This window comes from Rhamphochromis longiceps, linkage group LG13 (assembly GCF_057381845.1).
Source record: "Rhamphochromis longiceps isolate RC_006_pf linkage group LG13, R_longiceps_female_GT1.1, whole genome shotgun sequence".
Classification (NCBI taxonomy): Eukaryota; Metazoa; Chordata; class Actinopteri; order Cichliformes; family Cichlidae; genus Rhamphochromis; species Rhamphochromis longiceps.
The window spans coordinates 27,322,815-27,348,560 of NC_140569.1; the positions used below are offsets into that span (position 1 = coordinate 27,322,815).

General features: G+C 42.4%; 1 protein-coding gene across 2 annotated transcripts in view; it reads right to left on the reverse strand.

Annotated features, from left to right (window-relative positions):
- Positions 1-191: 191 nt before the first annotated feature.
- kndc1 (kinase non-catalytic C-lobe domain containing 1) overlaps positions 192-25,746 on the reverse strand; it is a 52,053-nt gene continuing 26,498 nt past the window's right edge. Inside the window, exons 13-31 of one of the 2 annotated variants that reach the window (XM_085428834.1) lie at positions 22,856-22,943; positions 22,427-22,619; positions 20,914-21,473; positions 18,217-18,355; positions 16,461-16,720; positions 15,029-15,390; positions 14,087-14,180; positions 13,876-13,973; positions 13,605-13,789; positions 11,784-11,894; positions 11,491-11,638; positions 11,246-11,404; positions 10,901-11,107; positions 10,530-10,612; positions 7,229-7,382; positions 6,388-6,510; positions 5,957-6,016; positions 5,357-5,514; positions 192-3,461 (exon numbers count right to left, since the gene is read on the reverse strand). In XM_085428834.1, coding sequence (XP_085284960.1) covers positions 3,233-3,461; positions 5,357-5,514; positions 5,957-6,016; positions 6,388-6,510; positions 7,229-7,382; positions 10,530-10,612; positions 10,901-11,107; positions 11,246-11,404; positions 11,491-11,638; positions 11,784-11,894; positions 13,605-13,789; positions 13,876-13,973; positions 14,087-14,180; positions 15,029-15,390; positions 16,461-16,720; positions 18,217-18,355; positions 20,914-21,473; positions 22,427-22,619; positions 22,856-22,943 — 3,411 coding nt within the window. In that variant the 3' untranslated portion in view covers positions 192-3,232. Of the gene's footprint in view, positions 3,462-5,356; positions 5,515-5,956; positions 6,017-6,387; positions 6,511-7,228; positions 7,383-10,529; positions 10,613-10,900; positions 11,108-11,245; positions 11,405-11,490; positions 11,639-11,783; positions 11,895-13,604; positions 13,790-13,875; positions 13,974-14,086; positions 14,181-15,028; positions 15,391-16,460; positions 16,721-18,216; positions 18,356-20,781; positions 21,474-22,426; positions 22,620-22,855; positions 22,944-25,746 lie in introns of both variants that reach the window. The other variant, XM_085428833.1, reaches the window with a different exon arrangement.

Here is a 25,746-nt window from a genome sequence, read left to right on the forward strand (position 1 = left end):
TTACTCCAGCTTAAAACTTAGTGTAGCCATCATAATATAACTCCCCACACTATAAATGACATTTTAATCCTGTAAACTGCAGGAAGAGGGAAACCCAAGCAACAGCTCTCTGCCTGATACAACAGCACTCTAACCTGCCATACGGCCAATCTATCACGGATGTTGTCTGACAATAATGAGCTCTGGCAAGAGAAGGTTTATAAAATCTCATTTATTTGGCCATATTAAGCAAATCGTCATAGCACGTCACATTCCATCTCCACGCTGGGTTTCACCGCGTGCGAGAACAGACAGCAGACACAGGCTGAACATCATTCCTCGAGTAACATTTTGCATGCCGACATCTCATTATGTTCCATCATTTGCTCGGTAATGGCAAGTTTTTGTCACGACTGTGAGCGTGTCTTTCTGCATTTCACCACACGCTATTCTTAATGAATGCAATTACTACACATGGCGCTGTTTAAATGGGATTATTATATTTTAATTTATCAATCTAGTCATGTAATTCTTATTTCAAATCCTAATTGGTAAACAAATAGAAGCTATAGGCTTGTGACCAGCGAGAGGAAAAACAACATCAAGTGTTTTAGAAAGGTGTTCACCCACCATGTGTCACAGGAATATCTTCAGTGCTCCTTGGCATTGATTTTTCAGGTGTCTGGAAAGCTACTGGAGGGATGGAAAACCATTCCCCCAAAGACCATCCCCTCTTTTGGTGTTTTGGAGAATGCATCAGACTGCAATGTCCCCTCAATTAGGTTGAGATCTGCTGACTGTGAAGGAGCAGTGGATGGGCCCGCTGCAATACTGGATAAGAGAAATCTCATAATAGCTAGAAAGGATTTTTCATACAAAAAAATAAGGTGATCAATCAGAAACACATTTTTGGATCTGAAGCGAGCCTTCCCTCTGCGGGGACAACTGGAGCCAAACTGTGCCACTTAATCTCGTACCACCTCTGTGTTGAACTTTAAAAAGGAAAAAAGAAAAAGAAAAGAAATAATCGTGCTTTATTTCACTTGAATGACTGACATGGCTGGATTCAAAGTTTGCAACCTATTTACCTCCACTACTTTCCTCTGATGCAATTACTCATGCTCTGCAGGTTTTGCTGTGTGGTGATATAATGAAACGCGGGCCTTTAATCATTTTGGAATATGCACCGTGTACGCACAATATCAGCTGAAATAATGGAGTCCTCAATAATCTCGCATTCACTTTACATTGTGACTGCTATTTGTGCAGAATCACAGTTCTCTCTTTCATTATGTTTTCACAGTCATTTCAGTCACGTTTGTGTAGAAAACCATATGAATTCCCTTCAGAACAGAACTTGGATCTCCCACAAGTTCCAAGGAACCGAGAACATTTTGAGGAACTGCATTTCCAATGATATTAACAGCGTCTAAATTAAATGCCGTGTCAATCGAAACAGGAAAAAGTTCCCGCTCAGTGCTCACTGCTTTCCAGAGATTCTGAAACTTTTTGATGTCGTTGGCATCACTGAGTGCTCAACTACAGCAGCATTTTCTTACTGTACCTATTAAAAGATTGAAACTGCGGAGACCGTCTTTGTGGTTTAATCATCGAGCTGAGATCAATAAAAATCATAATGAAGAGAATTTATGACCAAGTCCAAGCAGTTTGATTAACACTGTAGCCAGAGCAGTTCTGGTTAAAATAAAAATCCCAAAGAAGTGACACGACGACATCATTTACCTGAAAATAGTGTCTTTTTGTCTTATGGGCTGACAGGCATGTTAATTGCTGCTGAGGAGGAACTGTCTTTGAATCCAGCGTCCAGTTCTTATAACAATCACAACACATCGATGCTTTGTGGTAAATGCTAACGTCAGCAGTCCAACATGCTCACAATGACACTGCTGCTAGTGTTAAAGTTTGCAAGCCACATTTTACGCTCAAAGTTTAATGTGTTGTTAAATTTGAGTTAGATGTAAACACAAAGTTTTCTTAGTCTGCTCTAAACTCAAAGCAGAAATGTCAAGCATGCAACCAGAACTTGCTGCCAGAGGCTCCACTGCAGTCCAAAGTATAGAAATAGCTGTGAATTCATTAATGACTTCTTCTTTCTGCTTTTATTAAAATGCACTAGTATCCCTGGTGTGTTCATGCAGTGCTAGCATAACTCCACTGTAGTAAAAATGTATCAGAAAATGAAAAAGCAGTTTTATATCTAGAAAAATTATTTGAATCATAAAAGAACCACAAGTTACAAAAGTTTTTTTCGACTTCATAGATCTGCTCTTATCTGTAAATTGTAATTAAAGGATGATGACAGCTTTACTTAGTGTGGAAAAGCTTTTTTTTTTAATAAAGGTTATGACGTGAAAATTGTACTCATTGAAGATCAAATTATACCGTATGTGCCCCGGGACTTAATAAGTGTGACATCCAGAGCTGAAGTATTAATGAAACAAACCTGACCTCACGACGGCGCTAAATTAAGAGTTAAGAATCGGTGAAGCTGTAACAGTCAGTTAGTTAGTTGTCGGGAGATTTAAGTGAAAACCAAACTACTGGTATGAGGAAACTAGTGAGAGGATTTCTAATGTTTCTGTATAAAACAAAAATATTTGCAGAAATAAAATCTTTACAAATGCTTCAATGCTTCCAAAAGGTGCCAAAAAAGGTCATTTTGGAAGTTCCCCTTAAGGCTCCTCACATATCAGCTGATATTTTGCTTAATGGTGCATATTCTAAATATCTTATAATTGATCATATTACTACACTGCTATATAAAGAACCTTTGGCTTTTTGTGTTTTAGGCCCTCGCACAGTAACTCACTTTTTTAATCCGATCTTGGTGTTGGACAAGCATTGTACAGCTGCCATGTTTAGTCCAGATATGCTTACATACAGGTTTTAACAGCTAAATTACAGAAGAAGAATGTCAGTATTAGCTGAGGAAGAAAAAATTACCCACTACTCCTGTTGGTTTATAGGAAAAAAATGCTAACATGAAAATCAAGCATGTGGGAACAACAGCAGAACCTGTTCATACACAGAGCTTTTAGCTAAGTTCACCTCAGATTCTATATTACTGACTAAAGTTAAGGTGTTTTTGACAAACAGTCAATTGATATCAGAAAATATTTTCCAGTCTGGGACCAGGGAGTGTCTGCGCACTGTGGTCTGGACATGGCGCCTCACTTTTTGGCTCGTACATATCCAGGTGTTGACCTCTAACGCCGGGCTGTGAAAGCATGTCTCACTGGAAGGTGGCCTTAACCCTCCTCAGTGTGTCCTGGATCCTCCGTGTCTGGCGCTCGCTCGACTGCTGGAAGTTGGCATCGCTGTTGGCGGCCAAGAGGTGGATGTCCGAGGTGGTGAACCGGGCGATGCGGCGGCGAAGGTAGCCCTGCAGGTCCCGGTCTGGGCTGTAAGGGTACACGGCCTCTTGGAAGGCATGGACCTGACTCACAACCTTTGCTATGCTCCTACAACCAGTGACGGAACGATGAGGATGAGCACAACATGAAATGGGGAGACACAACAAAGTAACAGTGACACCATTATAAGAATACCTAGGTGGTGTTTTTTTCTTGTAAGCAGCATTCTTAGCTTTGCCTGCGACCTGGTTTAGAGAGCAGGGATAGCCCAGGGTCCACAGTAACCAGCTGTCTCTGCTAGACATGCTCGTGACCCCAGCATCTGGCTACACTGCGTCACCTCTCAGCATCTGGCCCGAAACCTTTTCTTCCAATCAAACGCCATCCCACAGGCGCCATCTGGTGCTAGCGCTACCCTAACCGACACCTCGAATTCAACAGCTGTGCCATTACCATCCAGCCGCCACGTGTTGTGACCTCAGCATCTGGTCAGCCATATTGGAACGAAGGAGAAGGACACAGGAAAATGCTTCCTGCTGGCTGACTTTGTTGTAGATGGATTCACAGAATATGAGGCCTGAGCTCATTTTAAGTTAATGGCACTAACTATTCATACTTTAGGTTACTCCAGGGACAGGTAGCAAGCTAACTTTACTGGCTGTATGCATGTTTGAACAGCATCACTCCTTTAACTCTGACATTAGTGCAAATTCCAGCATGCAGTATAATAACACTTTATGATTCCTAGTGATATTTTTGTGGGGATCTTGATAAGGAGAATTATGCACATGTAGGACTTTGGCTGCTTGTCATCACTTTGATTCCACGTTTCAACAAATATTCGACCGGCACAACTTGCCGTTCGTTACTGGCAGTCATTAGTTAGCAGTCCTCATGATGACTGCTCAGAATGTGTTGGCATGTGTGTTTTTCTAATGTGTGTACACATAATTAGCCATGCTTGCTGTTATGTTACTCCATATTAGCATCTATGAAATGAGACGGAAGGAACGTTTTATCATCAGTAGTAACAAAAGCATACTTTCACTTAATGTGTTTGCCAAGTGTTACCTCACCACTATTTTAATTTTTACCTTCGCCAAGGTGCTCATGTTATTTGGCAGCTTCTGTGAGCGCGTGTTTCATTCTGTCTCTAAACACAACAGCTCAACAAGTTTTGAATGACTTCTGATAAAACCTTGTAGTGGTGTAAAGTGAGGTCACCAAGATCTTCAAGGTCAGCTTAGTGATTTACCCTAACCCTATTGGTCGAAGATGGACAGAAAGTCATATAACTTAGAACTACTATGACATTTACCACTGTGGTGTGTATTGTCATCATATAGAAAGTATTGCATGAAGACTTAAGATATTGTGTTTGACCTCTGACCTCTCCTTCAAGGTCAGTAGGCTGAGAAAGTCAAAGTGATAGAAATGCTATGCAGAGCTTTTTAAAACTATCTGTTTTACTGCCATTGTTTGTAACACAACATGTAGACAAGTAGGGAATTATGTATGTTGGGATTCTACATATCACATGACTTCAGACCTCAGAGGTTTTCTTCAAGGTTAAATAAGGTCAAACTTTAATAACGTGTCTTTTATCTTTAAATTGCACTTAAAAATTTTCTGCCTCCGTTTGCATTGCAAAATTTAGGAGATTACACTGACATATGGGGATATTAATATCGCAAATATGTCACATCTGACACTTTACATTTGACTTCTTTCTTGACCCCAAAACATGTTCTATCTTTAAAGAAAGTACCTGTCAAGAGAGCCTGAATATGCTGCCTTGTTAGTTAGAAATATACTGTTGCGTAATATTATATAAGAAGCTCAGGCTACCTACAGAAGTAGAGTGCGTGTGGGGGGGAGGGGGGCATTCAGTGGTCATGCCTCACATCCGACACTGTTTTTATTATTTACGATAAAAATCCAAAGGTGAGCAGGCTAGCAAGATAGTACCATAAATACTATACCATACATCAGACACAGTGTACCTCAGTTTGGTCCATTTGTAAGCCCCGGTGGTGAGAGTGAAAGCTCCGATCTCTAGCTGCTGCACGTGCATAGCCAGGATGTGGGCTGAGGGCAGCGTGGGCTTCTTTGTTGTATGTTCACCTCCCATAAGACACAGATCATCACTCTTCAGAAAAACCTGATTAGGAAGCAATACATCCACACAGTGAATAAATACGCACTTACTGGCAGAGAAAATCAGGTCAAAGATACTTGATGGAGTCCAGTGCAGAGGTGATAGCGAGAGCCTCGGAAGATTAAAAAGAAAAAAAAAGTCAACCCTTTGGACATTTCATAGTCAATAGGCCACGCAATTTATCCTACAAACTATTACAGCTAAAATAGAGAAGTCGGCAAGTGTTTCATTTTGTGTAATGTGTCAGGTTTTTTGGGTTTTTTTGAGCAACTTGGAGCAGGAGAACCAGCTGTAAGCACACGACACCCGGGAAAGTAGCTCGAAGCTGTTTTTCTATTGATTTGTTTGCCCTGCAGCCCAGTTTCACAATATGTGGCCATCCTAGCCTTCAGTTACAAACACCATCCGTGTGTGCTCATGCTCAAACACACACACACGCACACACCTGCACAGCTCGTAGCTCCTCCAGAATCTCACACACCTTGGACGACAGATGTTTCCACGCCTGTTGGCAAAGGCAACAGTAGTTTTATTAATCATTACCAAAACAGCAGCTTCCATATAGCAACACTCAGTGAACGGCACCTCCCTGCAGATGGATATATGGAAATTTCTCCTATTTTCCCCAACTCTGTTTTTTTTGTTGTTTTTTTTAATCACTGCTTTTCAGAGTGGGGGGGTGGGGGGCACATTCTTCCTCGCTGTGTTTGTTCTTCCTACATCTTATTTGAATAGATTAATTTGAATTTTTTTATTTGTGAAACTAATTAAACACCATCCAAACCTTCTCGCAGTAGAGGGAAACATTTAGCTTGAGGGGCAGCAAGTTATTGCACAAACTTGTGTGAGGAGGAAAGCATTGCCACGGAGCCTTACCGGTAATTGCCTGACAATCACGTTCTCCAGACCTCCGAGGACCTGCATGGCCGTGGAAAAGTTCCTCGATTCGTAGCAGTGCTTTCCTATCCACAGATACTTGGTCAGCAGAGCAACTTGTTTCTGCAGGGGAGGAGAGATTGCAAGAGAAACAAAAATAAACAAAACAAAAAAAGGCAGACAAAGCAAAATGCTAAAATCACGCAGCTCTCTCAGGCTGCATTAATACACACGTACACTGGCAATATATGAAAAATGTTACATGTCAAAGTGCTTTGTGGACACTATGTTTTATCTATTACTCATCTGCTTTCTTGAAAAAGATATCAATGTGAAAATTATTTAACGTGTGTGGAAAGTGTTCATCTGAGAGCTGCACTTGAAGCTCCTTTATGAGGACAGCTTAAATCAGTAGGAGTGAATCCACATTTGTCCAGGAGCTGCTTTTTTGGGAAGCAATGAAAGCTGTTGTCCTTGTCATAGAAATCATAAGCAACACAAATAACTGAAAGAATGAGGTAAAGCTGAGGTGAGGAAGTGCAAAGATAGTTTAAGTGCTCTTTAAATAGTCAGAGTATTTGTCATAACGGTGTGAAAAATGCTCCAAAGTGCACGGATAAGTCCTAAAACAGCTGAACATCTAGTGTGTTCTCAAGATGTATTCTCATTGGTTTGCTCGGCTTTTTGTGAGACTTATTAAACAGTTAAATAAAGAAGATACTTTCAGCCTGTGACTGACACCAGAGTTCACGTGAGAAATCAAAGCCCGCGCTGTGACAGCGATGACTCCCTTTTATTCTCACCGGGGAATAAACTCCCACCGAGTTATGAGTCCTCTCACCTTGACAGAGTCGCAGATGACTATTTCAGCAGAGATCCAGTTAGTGACACTATCAGCGTACGTGAGCAGCCGCTGAAGGTAGCTCTCTGAAGCTGGCCCCTCACGTGCAAGCCCACTGCTCCCCTCTGCTGGTGGAATATGCTGCGACACATTTCTGTTAGGAGAGCGTGAGATGTCGGAAAATCTTCACTGGATTTTATGGCTCTAAGTAAGCGCCCACCAAAAATCCCATGTATTAAAGAACATCTTTAGATTTTCAAATTTTGTATTTTTCCAGGGAAGCTGTGATGGGTACTTCCACTTGTGGAAAATATTATACTTTGTTTATCTGGCATTCACCTGGACCTTTCATGTTTTTCTAGATGTCACCTGAAGAGTCGTCCCACCCACACACTACAAGACATAACTGCACAATTTACATTTGATACACAGTGAAGCCCACAGTTATTCATAGCTCCTCTTTGTTTGTGTCTTTTGTAAAGCAGTAACAGCGTTTCTCTGCCAAATTTAAACTCACTAAAATCTAAAATCTTGACTTTCTTTAAATTCTGTTCGACTATAAAAGCAGAACTAGCCACATGCATACCATTCAGTCAAAGTTTAACTGTGATGAACGCTCAGGTCAAGCGTTGTGAGAGCCCACAGAAATGATTGCTACAGGTGGGTTTAGAGTTGTGATTTAAACTGTTTCACAGAGTCTAGTTCAGGGATGTCAAACTCATTTTTCATGGTGGGCCACATACTGCCCACTGTGATATTAAGTGGGCCACACCAGTGAAACTCCTCTTTCTGTCAGTGTAAAAACATTTAACTAAACAGGTTTTTTCCGTCGTAAATGTGTAATTGCAGAAAATGTCCCGGGAGCTCATTGCTCAAAGTGTGTTGTATTTATAAAAATGAAGAATTTGTTAATTCGCAGAAAATAATTCTTGCCATGGATGGACTGTAAAAAAAATTCCATAGCAGATATGAAAAACAGGAAATTTTCTGTCATTTAATCTTTTATTTACCCTTCTTCCTAAAGCAAAAGGAAAAGCTGTAGAAGTGTGGGTGGAAGCAGATTGAAAGTGAAACACTACTGTGTGCAGTAAAGTATTGTCCAAGGTGGATCCAAAGACCTTTGACACTGGAGGATATGTTGACCTAAAGGTAGGGCTGCTCAATGAATCGAATTTTAATCACGATTACGATCTGGACTTTCAACGATCATTAAAAATGACTGAGCCGATTAAGATAAGATAAGATAGAACTTTATTTTTGTGTCTTTATGTCATCCATAAGGGATGCATTTGACATATGTTTAACATATTATAGCCCAACAAGTTACTTATAGCACTTTAAATATGAGCAATCGCTTTTTGGCAAATACCGGAAATCAGTTTTTGGCAGACAATCACTTTTTGGCACAACACCGGTCCGTGAAAATATTGTGGGGCATAAACGGTCCGTGGCGCAAAAAAGGTTGGAGACCGCTGATTAAGAGGACCCGAGGGAAGCTCGGAAAGCTAAGCAGAAGTTATTTGGAGAGGAGAGTGACTGCCGTTGGTTGAAAAGAGAGGTAAAAAAAAACTTCAGTGGTGTTGCACACTATTTTATATTATTTTTTAAAGTCATTGTTAACCCTTGAAAGCCGGTCAGAGCAGCACGCTCCGTTTTGTGTAACTATTTTTAAATCCCTGTAGAACCTGGACCGTGTAAGCTAGCGCAATAATTTGTTTTGCATATGAAACCGGAGGAGTTGTACTTACATCTGATGCCATCAGCTTGTCCTCGGTCACGGTTTCCTTCCACATAAAGCTTTGCAAAAACTGCATAAAAAGCGCTTGCAGGAACAAAAACATAATATTCCAGAAACACGCTTTGCCGATCCGACCAGCTGTTCTTAACACTTCCCACATTGAAAAAGATGTCAGCACGAACTATCGCATGTCCGCAATTTCCTGGCCGAAACCGGAAGTGACGTCATTTTCGCGGAAGTTGTAGTTTTTTACTTGTAGGCCTTAAAAGCCTATACTGGTCATGTTGGACTTTTCTGAATAGTTGCTGGGATGCTTAGAACTCGAATTGCACTGCTGGAAATAGTTTGTTTTGATGCACCTGCTGTTTTCTTTGCAAATTTGCATCATAGGATTGTTTTTTCGTTTTTCCTGCAGTATATAAAAATTGGTGTATCTCCAAAATAAAACTATGAAGACACTCAAAATAAATTTCCTGTTGGTGTAAACTATTTTTGCAACTTTTTTGTATTTAAAGTTTTGAGGGATAAACCTCTTAAATTTCTCCAAGTAGAAATATATGTAAAAAAAAACAAAACAAAAATGATTTTCAATTTTTTTGTAGTTTATTGCACTTTTTTGCAATTAATGTAGTTACTATGGACTTAATGCATACATATTATTAAAATATGGGCTATAACAGTTGTATAGCAACTTAAGATGCTCCCACAAATGGCACTACAACATGTAAAAAATAATATAAGCTCTGGCGGACTTGGTTCTATAGTAGGTCGTAAGGGTTAAATAAATATCGTCAAATATTCGAGATCTCAATTTCAGTGAAAATAATCGTGATTATCATTTTTGCCATAATCGAGCAGCCCTACCTAAAGGTGTATTCTGGAAAATGAGCCAGTGAAGATTAGGCAGTTTAGTTTGAGCTCAGTATCACAACTAAATTGTCTTTAACCTGCCAACTCCCTCGTCCAACGTCTGTGTGCTTCCCACACATTCACACTCTGATGAACTCATCAGGAGCAAGCTGCGGTTCAGTTTCTTGCCAAAGATTGTAGTAGCCAGTTAGCGAACTACCAACCTTCCAATAAGTAGAATGTAGAGCAGACCTAGGTGTTGATGGAAACTTTATAAGTAAAATCTTCAGTATGCATATGGTTAAATAGATATATGATAATTTTAGTATTTCATGTACTGTGCAGAGAAGAAGTACAAACAGGTGTTTGTATATGGAACACACACTCTGCATAAAGACTGGAAGAAACAGCAGAGAAAGAAATGAAGTGAATCTGTGAGTGGGGACGCTGAACAGTTTTTCTATACAGGTCACTGAATGTTTGATGGGGTATGAAAATGATGTTAATCATACACTGCGACCTTCACAGGCAACACTTCTCAGCACAATTGAGCAGCTGTGGGTGATTGTGCATAAACATTCAAATGCTCTGCACCTAAAAATCCTTTCATAATAGAGGGCCAGAGACCTCTGATCGTTTGCCAAGGTGCTGTGAAAGCTATTTCAGAGGCTTTCAGAGGCTCTCTAATGCAGGCTTTATAGCTTTTGTACTCACTTGTTCGGGGTTGAGACTTTGTCCCTGACTCCTTGTATTCTGGAGTTGAGTAAATGAACTGGATGGCATCCTTGGAACATTTCCTGCATTACAAGAGTTACAAATCGTTAGCTTCATAGCATAAGTGCCTAAGTCATTTTTTGGTCAAATTGAGATTTTTGCCTAACTTTACTCCCCTACCACTGCTGCATCATCCTGTCCGTCTGCCTATGTCATTGGCCAAAAATGACTTAGGCAATTATGCTATCAAGCTAACGAAATACAAGATGCAACATGACAAGCTGGTGAATTCTTAGAGACACGGCTCCCTCTAGTGGCTTGAAATGATAACAACATTAGGTGGTGTACCAGTCACATAAATGGTGTGCTACCTGCTGCAGGAGCGTGAGCTGTTGGGCTATGTGCTGTGCACTGTACTCATTTTGGCTGAAGGGCAGTCGTTCTTCATTGTGCAAGCAAGTGCTGGAGAGCTCATCCATCAGGGAGCGGTGACAAGGCATGGGCAGAGCCACAGCAATGGAGAAGGCCTTCTCTTTAGACATGGATGCAGAGGGCTCCACCACTCGCGAGATCCTCCACTGCAAAGTTCACACAGAGGCTTAGAAATCTGGGAAGCCATGTTTAGGGCAATAAAGACTTCTTGTTAAGGGATCTGATCTTATTGGAAAATAGATCAAGATGAAATTTGGCTCAACAACAAGAATGTAAATATTGACCTTTTTCCCAAGATCCTCAGTAGATGAATGCAAACACCCAGAGTCATCGACTTCGTCAAAGCTGATTAGGCTCCCTGTCAGATGGCTTGCTGCACTCATACTCAGCGGGCTGTGAAGACCAATAAGCAAGGCTTCCCCTTGGCTGTCTACAGGAATCACCTGTGGAAGCATTAAATGGAGAATATTTGAGAATATTTTTCATTCAAAGGAATGGCGCTGTACACAGTGTGTACATATCTGGCTACCTCAGTATTAAGGAACTTTTCTAACACGTCCACGAGGCTGGAGTTAGGCACAAAGTCCACTGTTCTGCAGTCTGTTATCCAGAAGTGAAGCAAGTGCAAACTCCGATGGAAAACCTTTTCACTGTCTCCTGACAAATCAGGTCCCTCCCTGAAATGGGAAAAGAAATAAAACCCACATGTAACGTGTTTCATACCGTGTGCCACATTTTGATTAGTCATTTATTGGAAGAATTGGAACTGCACACTGCTCAGAGCTGTTCCTCTGTCGTCCTGAGCTGCTGGTTGTACTTTACCTTACAGCACAGATGAATTTATTCATTATGAACTGCAGTAACTGCTCAGGAGTGCAGAAGAAACGATACGTATACAGGAACTGCTGGATGTAGCCCTCCACAGCTGCATTTCTGTGATGAAAACAATCATAGAGACACAAATTAGAAATCAACACAAGGCATTATTAGAAACATGATATATAGAAAAAAAAGAAACACGATATGTAGAACAGATACATGATATACAGAAAGGAATATAAAAACATTCGCAAACCGTCCAGACCCGGCAAATATAACATACAAGAGGTGAAGTTGAAGGAACTCTGAAGCAACTTCCTGCTATATGTGAGTTACCCTACATGTCCTACATCTGGATCTTTTCCCACACAGATGTGTAAATTTCACAAAGCATTTTAGGGAGAGATCCTTCCAAGGTGCCCTAAGCTACTTTAACGACTCCTTTCAACGTGAGGGAGCAGTGACGTCACTAAAATCACAACATTGTCAGTGGTGGTTGGTCTCATGTGAGCGGCCAGATAAATGGGAATTTATAAAGACCCTCTGTGTTTAGCTGAACCTGCACTTTGACTTTAAGGCAAATTAAAAGCTAAAATCTGTGAGCCAATTGTTGAGGACAAAAAAATGCCAAAATTGTCTGTAAGTTGTACTACTGGCAATAAAGCCCCCAAAATCTTGGAGGGATCTAAGGGGAAACAGTTTGATGTGTGGAGGATGATGTTTGAGAGCCTTAAAAGTTTCTTAAGCACAGGAGAAGACAGCAGAAAGACAAAAAGGTGGAAGAAACACTGCAAATGCTATCTGACCGAGCTAAGAAGCTATTGTAGATCTTACAGCTGATGCTGTTTGAGGTTAATTCCACTGACGATACGGTTACATGTCCCACCCAGTGCAATAACGCCGCTCATTTAAATGATCGTCACAACAATCAGACAACTGGTAACTCGAAAAATGCAGGAAGGAGGGAAACCGCTTCAAAGCGCGCATGCCCTGACAGAAGAAGCCCCATCGCTCTCGGACCTCAGCTGAGACTGCAGGACGACCAGAAGAGCTTCGGCTGAGGACCTCAGGTTACGCGCAAACGGTGTCAGGAGAGCTGAAACACAGCTTGGTGTGAGCCCAGAAAGGGCCTTAAATTTCACAGAAAAAAATCCCCAAATCAATTAACCAATAACCAATGAAGCGAAGCTAAAATAGAGGAAAGTCTGGCTTCTGAGTTTTTGGACAAGCTGTAGTTTGTGTAGTCTTTATTGGCTCAAACAAAAATATAATAAATTACAATAATATCACCTAGAGGTAATAAAAGGGGATCACTTGAGCCGTCAGCTGAGGGCTGGACGTGAGCTCAGCTGATTACTGTGGAGCGTGACTTCACAGCCAACCAGAATGCAAATCAGAGAAAAACTGCACTTCCAGTTTCAACTAATTGCACCTTTTGATCAAATGTTTCGTACCTAGTTCAAATTTTTAAGCCCTCAAGTTTAGCAGGTATGCTGCCTATCAGCCAATATAGTATATAAGTGTAGTATGCTGACATCCTTACAATTAGTCAGCATTACTGAGAAAAAATACCCTGCAAATAAAAAATTCCAGCTGTAATAAAGGCCTTATTTTAGAAAAAACACATCAATAAAACATCAAATATATTCTTAAGTTTCCCGTTGTAAGTGAATACACTCTTTTGACTCTGTAAAATCCCTTTGTTGGACACATAAAAAGCAGACGGAAGGTTAAATAACTCAGCCTATGACCTGGATCACAGCACTGTAAAACTTGACTAGAAAAAAAGAAAAGAAAAGAAAATCGACCCTCAATCAAATGTACCTGGCGTAGAGGTATGCCATGAGGCCCAGAGAAGATCCAGCCTGCAGAGTGCTCTTCCCTTTGCTGGTACCAAAACTCAAGACTGAAATGTCCTCTGAGGACTCGAGGTCCAACGACTCGAGTTCACAGACAGCCAAAGCGGGGAGCAACGAAAGCTCCAAACCCCACTGATCCACACTGAGAATCTGTGGAAATGAAAGAAATTCTATCAAGCTTACAAGAACTGGGTTGTTAAGTATGATGCATAAGATTTTTGGGTAAGCTTCTGTACCTCGAGGTATTTCTTCACACTATCCAAGAAGGCTACTTTGGACCTGAGTTCCTCGAGCTGTGACTTGAGTTTAAAGAGCATTGGCTTGCTCTCAGGACCTTTGGAATACAATAAAGGTACAATACACACACACAGTCTTTACATGCTGTATCAGAAACACAGCATTTTGCCATTTTCATACTCCTGCGGCGTGTTAAAACGAGCACCCAACCTTTGTTTTTCCTCTCTTGTTGAATCAACTTCTGGTAGAAATTTCTTGTTTTCTTTAGATTCCTTGTTTCAATTACAAGCTGCTGCTGCAGTTCCTGTTCAAAGGAAATCACACAGAATCATACAAAGGCCCTAAAACTGCACCACATGCCTTCTGCTGAAAGAAGCCGTCGGGCGTTTTAAGTGTGTATGGGCCAGTGTTTTTTTGTTTTTTTTGTCCTCTCTTCACCGTGGCAACAGAAAGCAACAGCTCTTTTGAAGTGAACTGAGTAAGAAGTCGCAGCATCGCAGCTCTTAAGGTACGTTTATTAGCTTTCACGCAAACCTTCAGAAGGAGCAGTGGTGCCATCAAAGCGCTCAAACACAAGGATGATTCATTAATATTCTTTTGCAAATGATAATAACTTTCTCTGCTGAGGGGCTAAGTTCAACATATTAATATTCAGATCCAGTTTGGAGAGAATAATATGCCAATTACCCTAAAGTCCCCCACATGTTCTCGTCCTATTTACCCCAAAGCCTGACCGTGCCCCACTTCATTACAGATAGGAAAATAAGTCCCACGCTTAATCAAAAAACTCGACCAGGTGAGGAGCTGAATGAAACAGAGAAGCACTCGATTTCAACCTCAAGCAGCACAACCAAAACGATTTAAACTTTAACTTCGAGGATATTTTGATGGAAATAACTTATCTCGGCTCAGGGCACAGAAGACTGTATTTATTAGTTTTTTTTCAAATGCCTTAAAAAAGCGATAAAACATTTGCATTTACATGAATTTATAGAATAATCCATTGAAATTGCATAACATTTAATACATACACATTTAATGTAAGCGGCATGAAAAGGTGATAAATAAATCATGGCATCTCCCGTTCGTTCAAACGCTCAGGGTTAAGGTCAGGGATGATTCAGAGGCGGTGGCCATCGTAGCTTTACCCACCTGTGCTTTTACGTCCAGACATGGCGATCCTGTGTGCTGTCCCAGATTCCCTGCATACTGGATCACATCGGGACTAAAGCACTCTTCGCCGAAGAAGGCCAAGGCCCAGTCCGGGCTCGAAATGAGGCCAAGACCCTCTGCTCTGAAACCGGAGGAGAGAAGCCGCTCAGACGCCACGGAGTCGCTGTCCTCCATGTCCTCGGAGCAGTCTGGGCTCATCTGCTCATCATGGGCTCCTGTAAGCCTTTCCTCTCTCTCTGATAGAACCTCAGCTTCAGAGGGGCTTTCATCGCTGCCCCCCACTGAATGACCTCTTCCTTCCATGACCCCCAAGTCTGAACTGTCAGCGTTCACGCCTGGAACTGTAAATAAAGACAGAAGAGAGAGAGAGAGAGAGAGAGAGAGAGAGAGGGATTGGATCACATGGAGAGTATAAAAAAGGCAAACTGGATTTGTGAAGTAAACAGAGAGACAGAGAGAGAGAGGGAGAGATCCAAGGGTGGCGCTGAGGGTGTTTGTTGCTAACCCTCTCGTGGCTGCACAATGCACTTACTGTTTAACAGATGCCCTTAAACCAATTCACAGTTCAGTCACTATCCTTTTTTTTTAATTTCAAGTATCTGTTTAGAGCCTGTCTGTAATCAAGACAGCCCATGTCTAACATACTTCAGTAATGACAAAAACAGACCCAAGTGTGTGTTTGTGTGAAAGTCACTGACCGGGAATGAGTTTCAGAGAAAAGGGAGAAGAAGAAAAAAGCCTTTGCAAGTTTGCTAGCACGCCTTGGACCCTTCTGAATGAGGCGCAAACTTAAGAACAGCATCCAACAGCCGGCAATGGCCCTCATGACTGCAGTCAGCAGCCAAGGCGATAGAAATATACCAAAACATCACAGAGAGGGTGGAGTTTGATATCTAAAAACAGGACAGAATCTGCACGAATATCAAATCCCTTCATCTACTTAGTTAAGAAGAAAAAAAAAGTACTGCGCTTGTTGTACTGTGTTACAATGCAGCACTTGCACATAGTACTTAGTTACAAGTTTATTTTACTTGTACTTGAGCAAGTGAAAAAGCAACATTTCCTGTAAGCAGCAGTAATGTCTCCTAATCCCTAATCTATTTATGGGAGCAGGTTTGTAACTTAAACAATCCCATCTTCCTCACATGCCATTTTTAAAATCAGATTATATGCTGAATTTAAATGTATCTCAAAGGAAATCATGGCTGGCTCAATCACTCACAGCTGAAGATGAAAACCTCAGTCTGCGGGCTCAAACAGGTGATGCTCAGAGCCTGAGAGGGAGCACTTTTATTTGACTTGTTCATCCAGTTCAGCCTATGCATTTCAGAAACGGATCCAAAATATAACCGACTGTGAGAACTCTCCAATAAAAAAGAGATAGAGGTCAACAACCAAATCTTTCTCCTACCTTCACTGATGCAGTGCTGATTTTGCTCTGAACTCAATCTGACATCCTCGAGTACAGTCCTATTTTCTGCATGACAGGACTGGGCCTTGGTTTCTTCCCAAAAATCCCCAGCAACAGGACTGGACGGGCGGAAGTTTCCATTCAGATCGAGACAGCTGTTCAGGCAAACTTCTCTCTTCCCTCTCCTGACAGCGGCTATCGAGGATGGGGTAACGGTTGCCCTTTTCACAGCCTTTGATGGAGGCTGATCATTAGAGCTGCTGCACGGGGCACAGAAAACACACAGCATGTTCAAAGCAAATAATAATTAGCACTAACTGGGGGAATATTGCCAATGACATGCATTCAAGTAAGCAGGTAATAGGCAATTCAGAGAAAACACACATGGTGATGATAATAACTGAAACAGTCAACAATGCAAAGCACATACAGCACTCAACTTCACAACGGATTTGCTACTTTAATCAATAATGTACTAGAATACTGGCTCCAATGGAAAACTCGCAAAGAATGAAACAAGGCAGCCACTGAACATCCTGGAGCTTATCAGTAACATTATGCACTTGCAAATTACACCAACTGAGCCGCACAATTAATACTGTGCCAAAACAGACCACTGCAGTCCTTGTCAGGGTTAGAATGAAGCGTGTCTTCATCAAGTCCCTCAATCCCTTCAGAGAAACTGAAGCAGTGGAGGAACAGTGGAGAAACCCTTCACAGCTGAGCCCTGTGAACGAGCCCACAGCCAGAGGAAAAACATGTCTATCTCTCTACAAAGCTGTGTCGTCTCTACCAGAGCAGATTAAAGGGTCTGTCATATTGCCCTGAGCACAAGAGCATGAGCAACGCCTGGATGAAAAGACGTCTGAAAGAAGTGACAGGCTCGCCTCCGTGCTCGTCTCTTTCTTATGTTTAAATACATGCATGCATTCATCCATACACTTAAGTCTACCCAATGCCCAAGGCTAATTGTCAGTATATCAGTAACAATGCAGAAAGAGCTTTAAATGTGTTGACATAGCACTTGTACCGAAAAACTTACCGCATAGCTATTACCATAGGAGCTGCTAATGTGGTTGGCGAGGTTTGCAAAAGAAGGTTTGTTTCTTTTTAATGTTGGCTTTGAATGTGAAAGCGTGCAGAGGAGAAGATGTCATCGTTAATCAGCACTCCATCCCATAACTTATTCCAACATCTTTGTACTCTGCACCGTTGCACATGTAAATAAGCTACCTCCATTCTCCTGCCACATGGCTTTATCTTAAATTAGAAATCTAACTGTCTATTATAAATCAATTAATAGGGTCTGTATTTTGCCAGTTATTTCCATAATGGTCCTAATTTAAAACTTCGGAAAACATGCCTATAAGAGTTTACCAGAGGCCAAGGTGATGTCTTCAAATTAAACTACATCAAAATAAAATCATGATATGCAATATTATCTGTATTATCTGTATCTGTATGAATAATCTGCAAGATAACATTCAGAAACCATGTTTATTCATATTACACTAGTCAAATGATCTCAAGGTGACTGTTTTATTTCTAAGCAACATCAATTAATAATACTGTGTTGTTATTAGAGCATTTAAAAGCCTTTATATAAGGAGTTAATATTAGTTTATTTATGCCTCACTTCATTAGCTTAAACAACAGGCACTGTCTTTACAAGAAAAAACAAGCAAACAAAAAAAAAAAAACCCGAACCAAAACCACTGTTTAAAAAGATAAACGATATGAGGAAAAAAATGCTTACAGTGTGGAAGTGCTGCAGTTTACCAAGCAATGCAATACACCCAGTAAGTCATCTTCCCAGTAGAGATCAGTGAATCTCTCCTTCACGATGCTGGCAAACGCCTGGTATTGGAGGTCCCTCAAAGAGAAGATGAACTCCCCTCGGAAAATGAAAAGCAGATTTTCAAATGAATATGTCTGAAAAAGAAAATCAGTGCAATAAAAATGCAAACTGGCATTAATAGAACATTACAATCTTAGACTTTGGGGCATCTATTCCTTATAACACTGAAGTCTACCCTATATGGGCAAAAGTAGTGGGCCACCTCCACATTACAACTACAGGAACTGCAGCCATAGAAATCTATGTCATGAAGTTCCTGGCACACAGCTTTTGTGTTGATGGTAATGCCAGAGGAGGTCTAGAACTCTACAGTTATTGAGTTAGCGTAGCGTTTTTATGCACTATTCCCCTCAGCAATTGGCGACCCCCCCACTCTGTAACTTTATGTGGTGCTTTCTGGTTGACTTGCCATTCCACTTTGCAATAATAATTGTAATAGTGGCATCCTATAACAGCAGAATTCAGTGTACTCCTCAGAATGACTAATTCTTTCATAGATGTACGTATAGGCCGACTGCATGGCTACATGCTTGATTTTTACATAACTGTGGCAAAAAGCCCCTGAATTCAAAGATGTGGCCCAATACTTCTGTCCAAATAGTGTATCTAGTATTCCCAGAATATAGGCAAGTAAAGGAAGCAACAGTGTTACATGTTTGCCAAGTAAATGTAGGAACATTGTACACTGTGTGATCACAAAATGCAAAAGCAAAACAGAACATGCATGCTTCCGGTCGCATTCCTGACTCGATGAAGCACCCTTTGGGACTGGAGTGCTGTGTTGGCATGGAACAAACTTGCATTTGGTCTCTGGGTTATAGTTTGACTTACTCAAAGTGATCAGAAGGGGACTTCCATAGAGTGAAGAAGTAATAGCAATGCTGGGAAAAGTCCCAGTGTGCACAAAGAGAAAACTCTGAAGAAGAGATCTACCAAATTTAAATCAGTTGAGGTTTTTATGTTATTATGAGTGGACTACCAAAGAATGGATTTTACCCTGTCAAATTAAGCTGGGTGTTGTTTGACTGTTAATTAGCTGTTAATAAAGCACTGTATATATTCTTCTATTATTTATTGATATAATTCAACTGCTAATGTTATGATTATGATTGCATTAATCTTACAAAGTTTGCACATACGGTGGAGAAGCCAGACCGTGTACTATTATATTTTTCCATTTATTAGTCTAAAAAGATTGATAAAAGGAAATTAGCTACTTCAATGTTTCTCCCTGCTGTATAATCCTTACTTTTGCAATCTGTTTTGGATTGACTATACTATCCACGGATAAGGATGAGTCTCCAGACCTGGGTTCTGTAGAGAAATTGATCACAGTAGTCCAATTCATTGGAATTGTTTGTCTGCTTGCGTATCAATCCCGCTTATCATTTCCACTTGCACTTGAGCTACAAACAGTCTGCAGCGTGGATCTAGACATTACTTTTATTTTTATTGCTTAGCATTAGCATGCTGTCTATACAGGGGCTTGCAAAGAGCTGAACTGAAGTTGCATTAGCAGCATAATGCACGTATAAATAAAGAGGATGTATGTTATATCACAAGACGGCTGATAGATTTGTTTCACTAACTCATCTACACAAGGCATTTTCTAAAGGGTATAGCAAAGGTGGCAGTTTGTCGTGAAACAACAATGGCAATCTCCACATTTTGACTTTTTTTTTTCTCTTTTTCTCTTTTTGACTTTAATTGCGAAATTTCGACATGGTGTTCTTATATTGTCTGTTCTTCTTCTTTCTTGTATATTGTTTTCTTTACTTTCACACCTTTGTAAATGGCCTGTAAATGGCCTGTATTTATATAGCGCTTTACTAGTCCCTAAGGACCCCAAAGCGCTTTACATATCCAGTCATCCACCCATTCACGCACACATTCACACACTGGTGATGGATATTTTGGACAATGGGCATTGTGGTATTGCTTCCAAATTTCAGTGTGCAAGAAAATGTACATTGACAATAAAAAAGTTCTAAGTTCTAAGTTCTATTCTCAAAACGATTAACAATATTTTTTTTCTTAATGTGGCCCTAATACTCAGTCATAACCAGACCCTGAACTTCAACAGGCAACAAACCGAAGAAAGAAACGTAAAAGTAATGTAACGAGTAGTATAACGACTTTCCCTTGGGAGTAATTAAGTAACGTAGTGTGTTACTTTTAAGAAAAGTGTTCTGTGTAATATGTTCAAAACGTTAGGCTACTTTTTTGGAATAATGACCCCAACACTGATCGCAGCAAATAGGAGAAATACCTCTAAGATGCAAAAATACTAATACTACTTAGATATGGTCGTGACTCTCAAAGCGGAGCCAATGAGAACTCAACATGAATCGATAAGGAATCAAACCAAAAAGTAATATCAATTATGGAATCGGAATCCTTTAAATTCTTATGAAATCCAATGCCTACCCACAGATATAAATATAACTATCTGTAGATACATACCCATGGCAATGTCCTCATGCCCATTGTCCAAATATCCATCAAGGGAAAACTCCCCCTTCAACAGATCGATCACCTCCTTTAAGGCAGGGTGGACATCTGGGGAGCTGGATGTTCGAGCAGACTGGTTCTCACCTTGTGTTCTTGGATTTGTTTGGACCTTGTATGCTCCAAGCACACTGTGCTCCATGCAGGAGTCGGAAATGACTGAGCTTCCACTAAAATGTGATGATGGTGGTTCATACTCCTGTGGTCCAGGCCTAACAGGCACATTAAGACAGTCAATAAACGAACCATCAGTGCTCTCTGTGATTAGCCCCTGCAAAGGCTGAGGGACCAAGGAGAGATTTATATCCAACCCGAGGACAGACTCGGGAGCCTTGACCTGCACAGGCACTAGAGAAAGATGCCCTGTTGTGGGGTTCTGCCGAAAGAGGTAATTATTGAAAATACCACAACCATTGAGGTTAGTGGATAATGGCAGAGAAACAGAGACTTCGAGATAAGATATATCAGGGAGAGCAGAAGGGGAGTCGACCAGCATCTTGCTGCTAGAAGTTGTAAAAGATGTAGTTTTCTCCTGAGTACGGAGATTGGGTTCAGTTTGTGGAGGAAGTTGGTACTCAGAGGGTGGAGTGAAATCGAGGCTGCTTTTCACAATTTGATCCCTGCCTTTGGTGAATCCATCCATAGTCCTGTAAAATAGACAGTCAATCAAATCATTTCTCATAGGTATTAGGTGCATAACATTTATTGTAAATGGTTTTTTTTTGTTTACTTTTTGATGGATCATAGCTATATACTTTACCAAACTGTCTCAGCATTCATGGAAAATATTTTCATTCACTGGCTTACCAAGATTTAGAGAAGTGAAATGTTACCATTTGTTGATATATTTTTATATATGTGCCTGTAAGACACTAATACCAACAGAAAATGTATATGTTTGTTTAATACATAGAGCAATGTGTTGACTGACTGCATGCTATTGCTGTCTTGTCACCATCTTATATTGCAACAATATTGCTTTACAGATGGCAACGGCCTGCAAGTGGTCACAGACCAGGTCCCCATCTTAAAAAAACCCCAAAAAAAACAAAACAATTGAAAGACGACAAAACTGTAAATTCAACCATTTACATAGCTGCAATATTTTTATATTTCTAATCAACAGAGTGCCTCAGAAATTTTTCTGCTTTTATGTGATCCAAGCTCCCAAAACCAGAGCTGGTGTGTCAAGTGATCAACAAGTGACTTTTATTTTCATTGCCAGATCATTTACAAACATTCTTATGACCATGACAATGACAACAAGTAACTATACGTAATAAGAAGGTCAACGTGAAATTACAGCTTGTGGTTTTGACATTTTGGTTTATACTATCAAAATGATTTGATTGCTTTAAAAAGTGTTTGCTAGTACGGCCCAATTTTAGGCCTTTATCTTTAAAGAGAACCACCCTAGCTGTTTTTCTTCTGATTTTAGCCTTTGTGCTAAGCTAGGCTAACCAGCCTCCCATCTAACGCTCAGAAAAAAAAGCACATTAGTGTATTTACAAAAATGGTTCTGAAACCTTTGTTTTACAAATAGATTGATCATTGTTGTTTAATATAATGTAAAGCCGTAATATCACTTTTGTATTCCTACCCTTCAGTGTCATTTGAAAAATGCTGGTCCCCCCCCTCTAAACCTCCTTCACTCGTCAGGATGATGGGGGTGAAGTGTGTGGCGGTGGAAGTGAAGGCCTCTGGGAGCTGGAGTTCCTGATTGACTGGATAGCTGTGGGGAACAGGGCCAGGCACAGGAGCCAGTCGGCTCTCAGTGGCCATGGGGACAAAGCCTACACACAGTTACCACAGTGCCATTTACAATATCAGTGATATTGTCTCGTGCAATGTACAAAATACCATCAGCTTTAATTCTGATTCAAATTAATGAGACCAAATACATTTTTATTAGTTTGTTTCAGAGGGGGCTTCCTAATATTTCATACATTTAGGATATGTAAAATATTGTACATGTTAAAGTAAAATGTATTGCACGAGGGTCATCCCTACTTAAGTAAAGCTGCCCTACCACTGTTGTTTTCAGCAGACTCTTCACATGAATTTTGGCATGTTTCAGTGGTCGTCAAATCTTCTGCATCTGAGAATTTTAAGGTTGGCTGAAAAGAAAATACAATATGTTCATGACAACTAGAACTGACTATTCAGTGACACAAAACACAACCGACACTGAGCACAAGAAGCTGACACTGACACTTTACTAATACACAGGTACAACAGCATTAATATATCTGTGGTGAAAAAAGCTCCTCCTTGAATCGCTACCTTATCGTGGTGGAGGGGTTTGTGTGTCCCAGGGATCCCAGGGGCTATGTTGTCTGGGGGCTTTTGCCCCCTGGTAGGGTCTCCCATGGCAAATTGGCCCTGGGTGAGGGACCAGACAAAGAGCGATTCAGAAGACCCTTATGAAAAGGACACCGAGGGAACAGTTTACCCTGCCCGGGATAGGGTTACCGGGGCCCTGGAGCCAGGCCCGGGGAGGGTGCCCGAGGGCGAGCGTCTGGTGGCCGGGCCTTAGTCCATGGGGGGGGGGGGTGCTGGAGGGTGCTCCACCTGGAGACTCTGTTGTCCTGCTGGGAGACTTCAATGCTCACGTGGGTAACGACAGCGAGACCTGGAGGGGTGTGATTGGGAGGAACGGCCTCCCTGATCTGAACCCGAGCGGTGCTTTGTTATTGGACTTCTGTGCTAATCACAGTTTGGCCATAACGAACACCCTGTTCGAACATAAGAGTGTCCATAAGTGCACGTGGCACCAGGACGCTCTAGGCCGTAGGTCGATGATCGATTTTGTAATCGTATCAGCAGACCTGCGACCTTATGTTCTGGACACTCGGGTAAAGAGAGGGGCTGAGCTGTCAACTGATCACCACCTGGTGGTGAGTTGGATCAGGTGGCGGGGGAGGACGCTGGACAAACCTGGTGCACCTAAACGCGTAGTGAGGGTGTGCTGGGAACGTCTAGCAGAGGCCCCAGTCCGCGAGATCTTCAACGCACACCTCCGGCAGAGCTTCAACAGCATTCCGAGGGAGACTGGGGACATTGAGTCCGAATGGACCATGTTCAGCGTCTCCATTGCCGAAGCTGCTGCATTGAGCTGCGGCCGCAAGGTGGTTGGTGCCTGCCGCGGTGGTAATCCCCGAACCAAATGGTGGACACCAGAGGTGAAGGGAGCCACCAGGCTGAAGAAGGAGTCCTATCGGGCTTGGTTAGCCTGTGGGACTCCGGAGGCAGCCGACAGGTATCGACAGGCCAAGCGGAATGCGGCTCGGGCAGTGGCTGAAGCAAAAACTCGGGTGTGGGAGGAGTTCGGAGAGGCCATGGAAAAAGACTTTCGGACTGCCTCGAAGAGATTCTGGCAAACCGTCAGGCGTCTCAGGAGGGGAAAGCGGTGCTCTACCTGCACTGTGTATAGTGCTGGCGGAGCGCTGCTGACGTCGACTGAGAAAATTGTCAGGCGGTGGAAGGAATACTTCGAGGACCTCCTTAATCCCACTGACACGTCTTCCGAGGAGGAAGCAGAGTCTGGGGATGAGGGGAATGACCCGCCAATTTCCGGGGGCGAGGTCACTGAGGCAGTTAAACAACTCCTTGGTGGCAGAGCCCCTGGTGTTGATGAGGTCCGCCCCGAGTTCCTGAAGGCTCTGGACGTTGTAGGGCTGTCCTGGTTGACACGCCTCAGCAATGTTGCGTGGAGATCAGGGGCAGTACCTGTGGACTGGCAGACCGGGGTGGTGGTCCCCATCTTTAAGAAGGGGAACCGGAGGGTGTGTTCCAACTACAGGGGGATCACACTCCTCAGCCTCCCTGGGAAAGTCTATGCCAGGGTGCTGGAAAGGAGAGTTCGTCCGCTAGTCGAACCTCGGATACAGGAGGAACAATGCGGTTTTCGTCCTGGTCGCGGAACACTGGACCAGCTCTTTATCCTCTCCAGGATACTTGAGGGTGCATGGGAGTTTGCCCAACCAGTCTACATGTGTTTTGTGGACTTGGAGAAGGCATTCAACCGTGTTCCTCGGGGTGTCCTGTGGGAGGTGTTGCGGGAGTATGGGGTGTCTGGCCCATTGCTACGGGCCATTCGATCCCTATACAACCGTTGCAAGAGCTTGGTTCGCATTGCCGGCAATAAGTCGGACTCGTTCCCAGTGGGTGATGGGCTCCGCCAGGGCTGCCCTTTGTCTCCGGTTCTGTTCATAATGTTTATGGACAGGATTTCTAGGCGCAGCCAAGTGGCGGAGGGCTTTCGCTTTGGTGGCCTCAGAATCTCATCTCTGATTTTTGCGGATGATGTGGTTCTGTTGGCTTCATCGGGTGAGGGCCTCCAGCTCGCACTGGAACGGTTCGCAGCCGAGTGTGAAGCAGCGGGAATGAGGATCAGCACCTCCAAATCTGAGGCCATGGTTCTCAGCCGGAAAAGGGTGGTGTGTCGGGGATGAGTTCCTGCCCCAAGTGGAGGAGTTCAAGTATCTCGGGGTCTTGTTCGCGAGTGATGGGAGAAGGGAGCCGGAGATCGACAGACGGATTGGGGCTGCAGCTGCAGTAATGCAGACGCTGCACCGGTCCGTCGTGGTGAAGAGGGAGCTGAGTGTAAAAGCGAAGCTCTCAATTTACCGGTCGATCTACGTCCCTACCCTCACCTATGGCCACGAGCTGTGGGTAGTGACCGAAAGAACCAGATCGCGGATACAAGCGGCAGAAATGAGCTTCCTCCGAAGGGTGGCTGGCCTCTCCCTTAGAGATAGGGTGAGCCCCTCCCGGCCATCCGGGCCAGCCGAGAGATTATATCTCTCGGCTGGGAACGCCTTGGTATTCCCCCGGATAAGCTGGAGGAGGTGGCTGGGGAGAGGGAGGTCTGGGCCTCTTTGCTTAGGCTGCTGCCCCCGCGACCCGGCCCCGGATAAA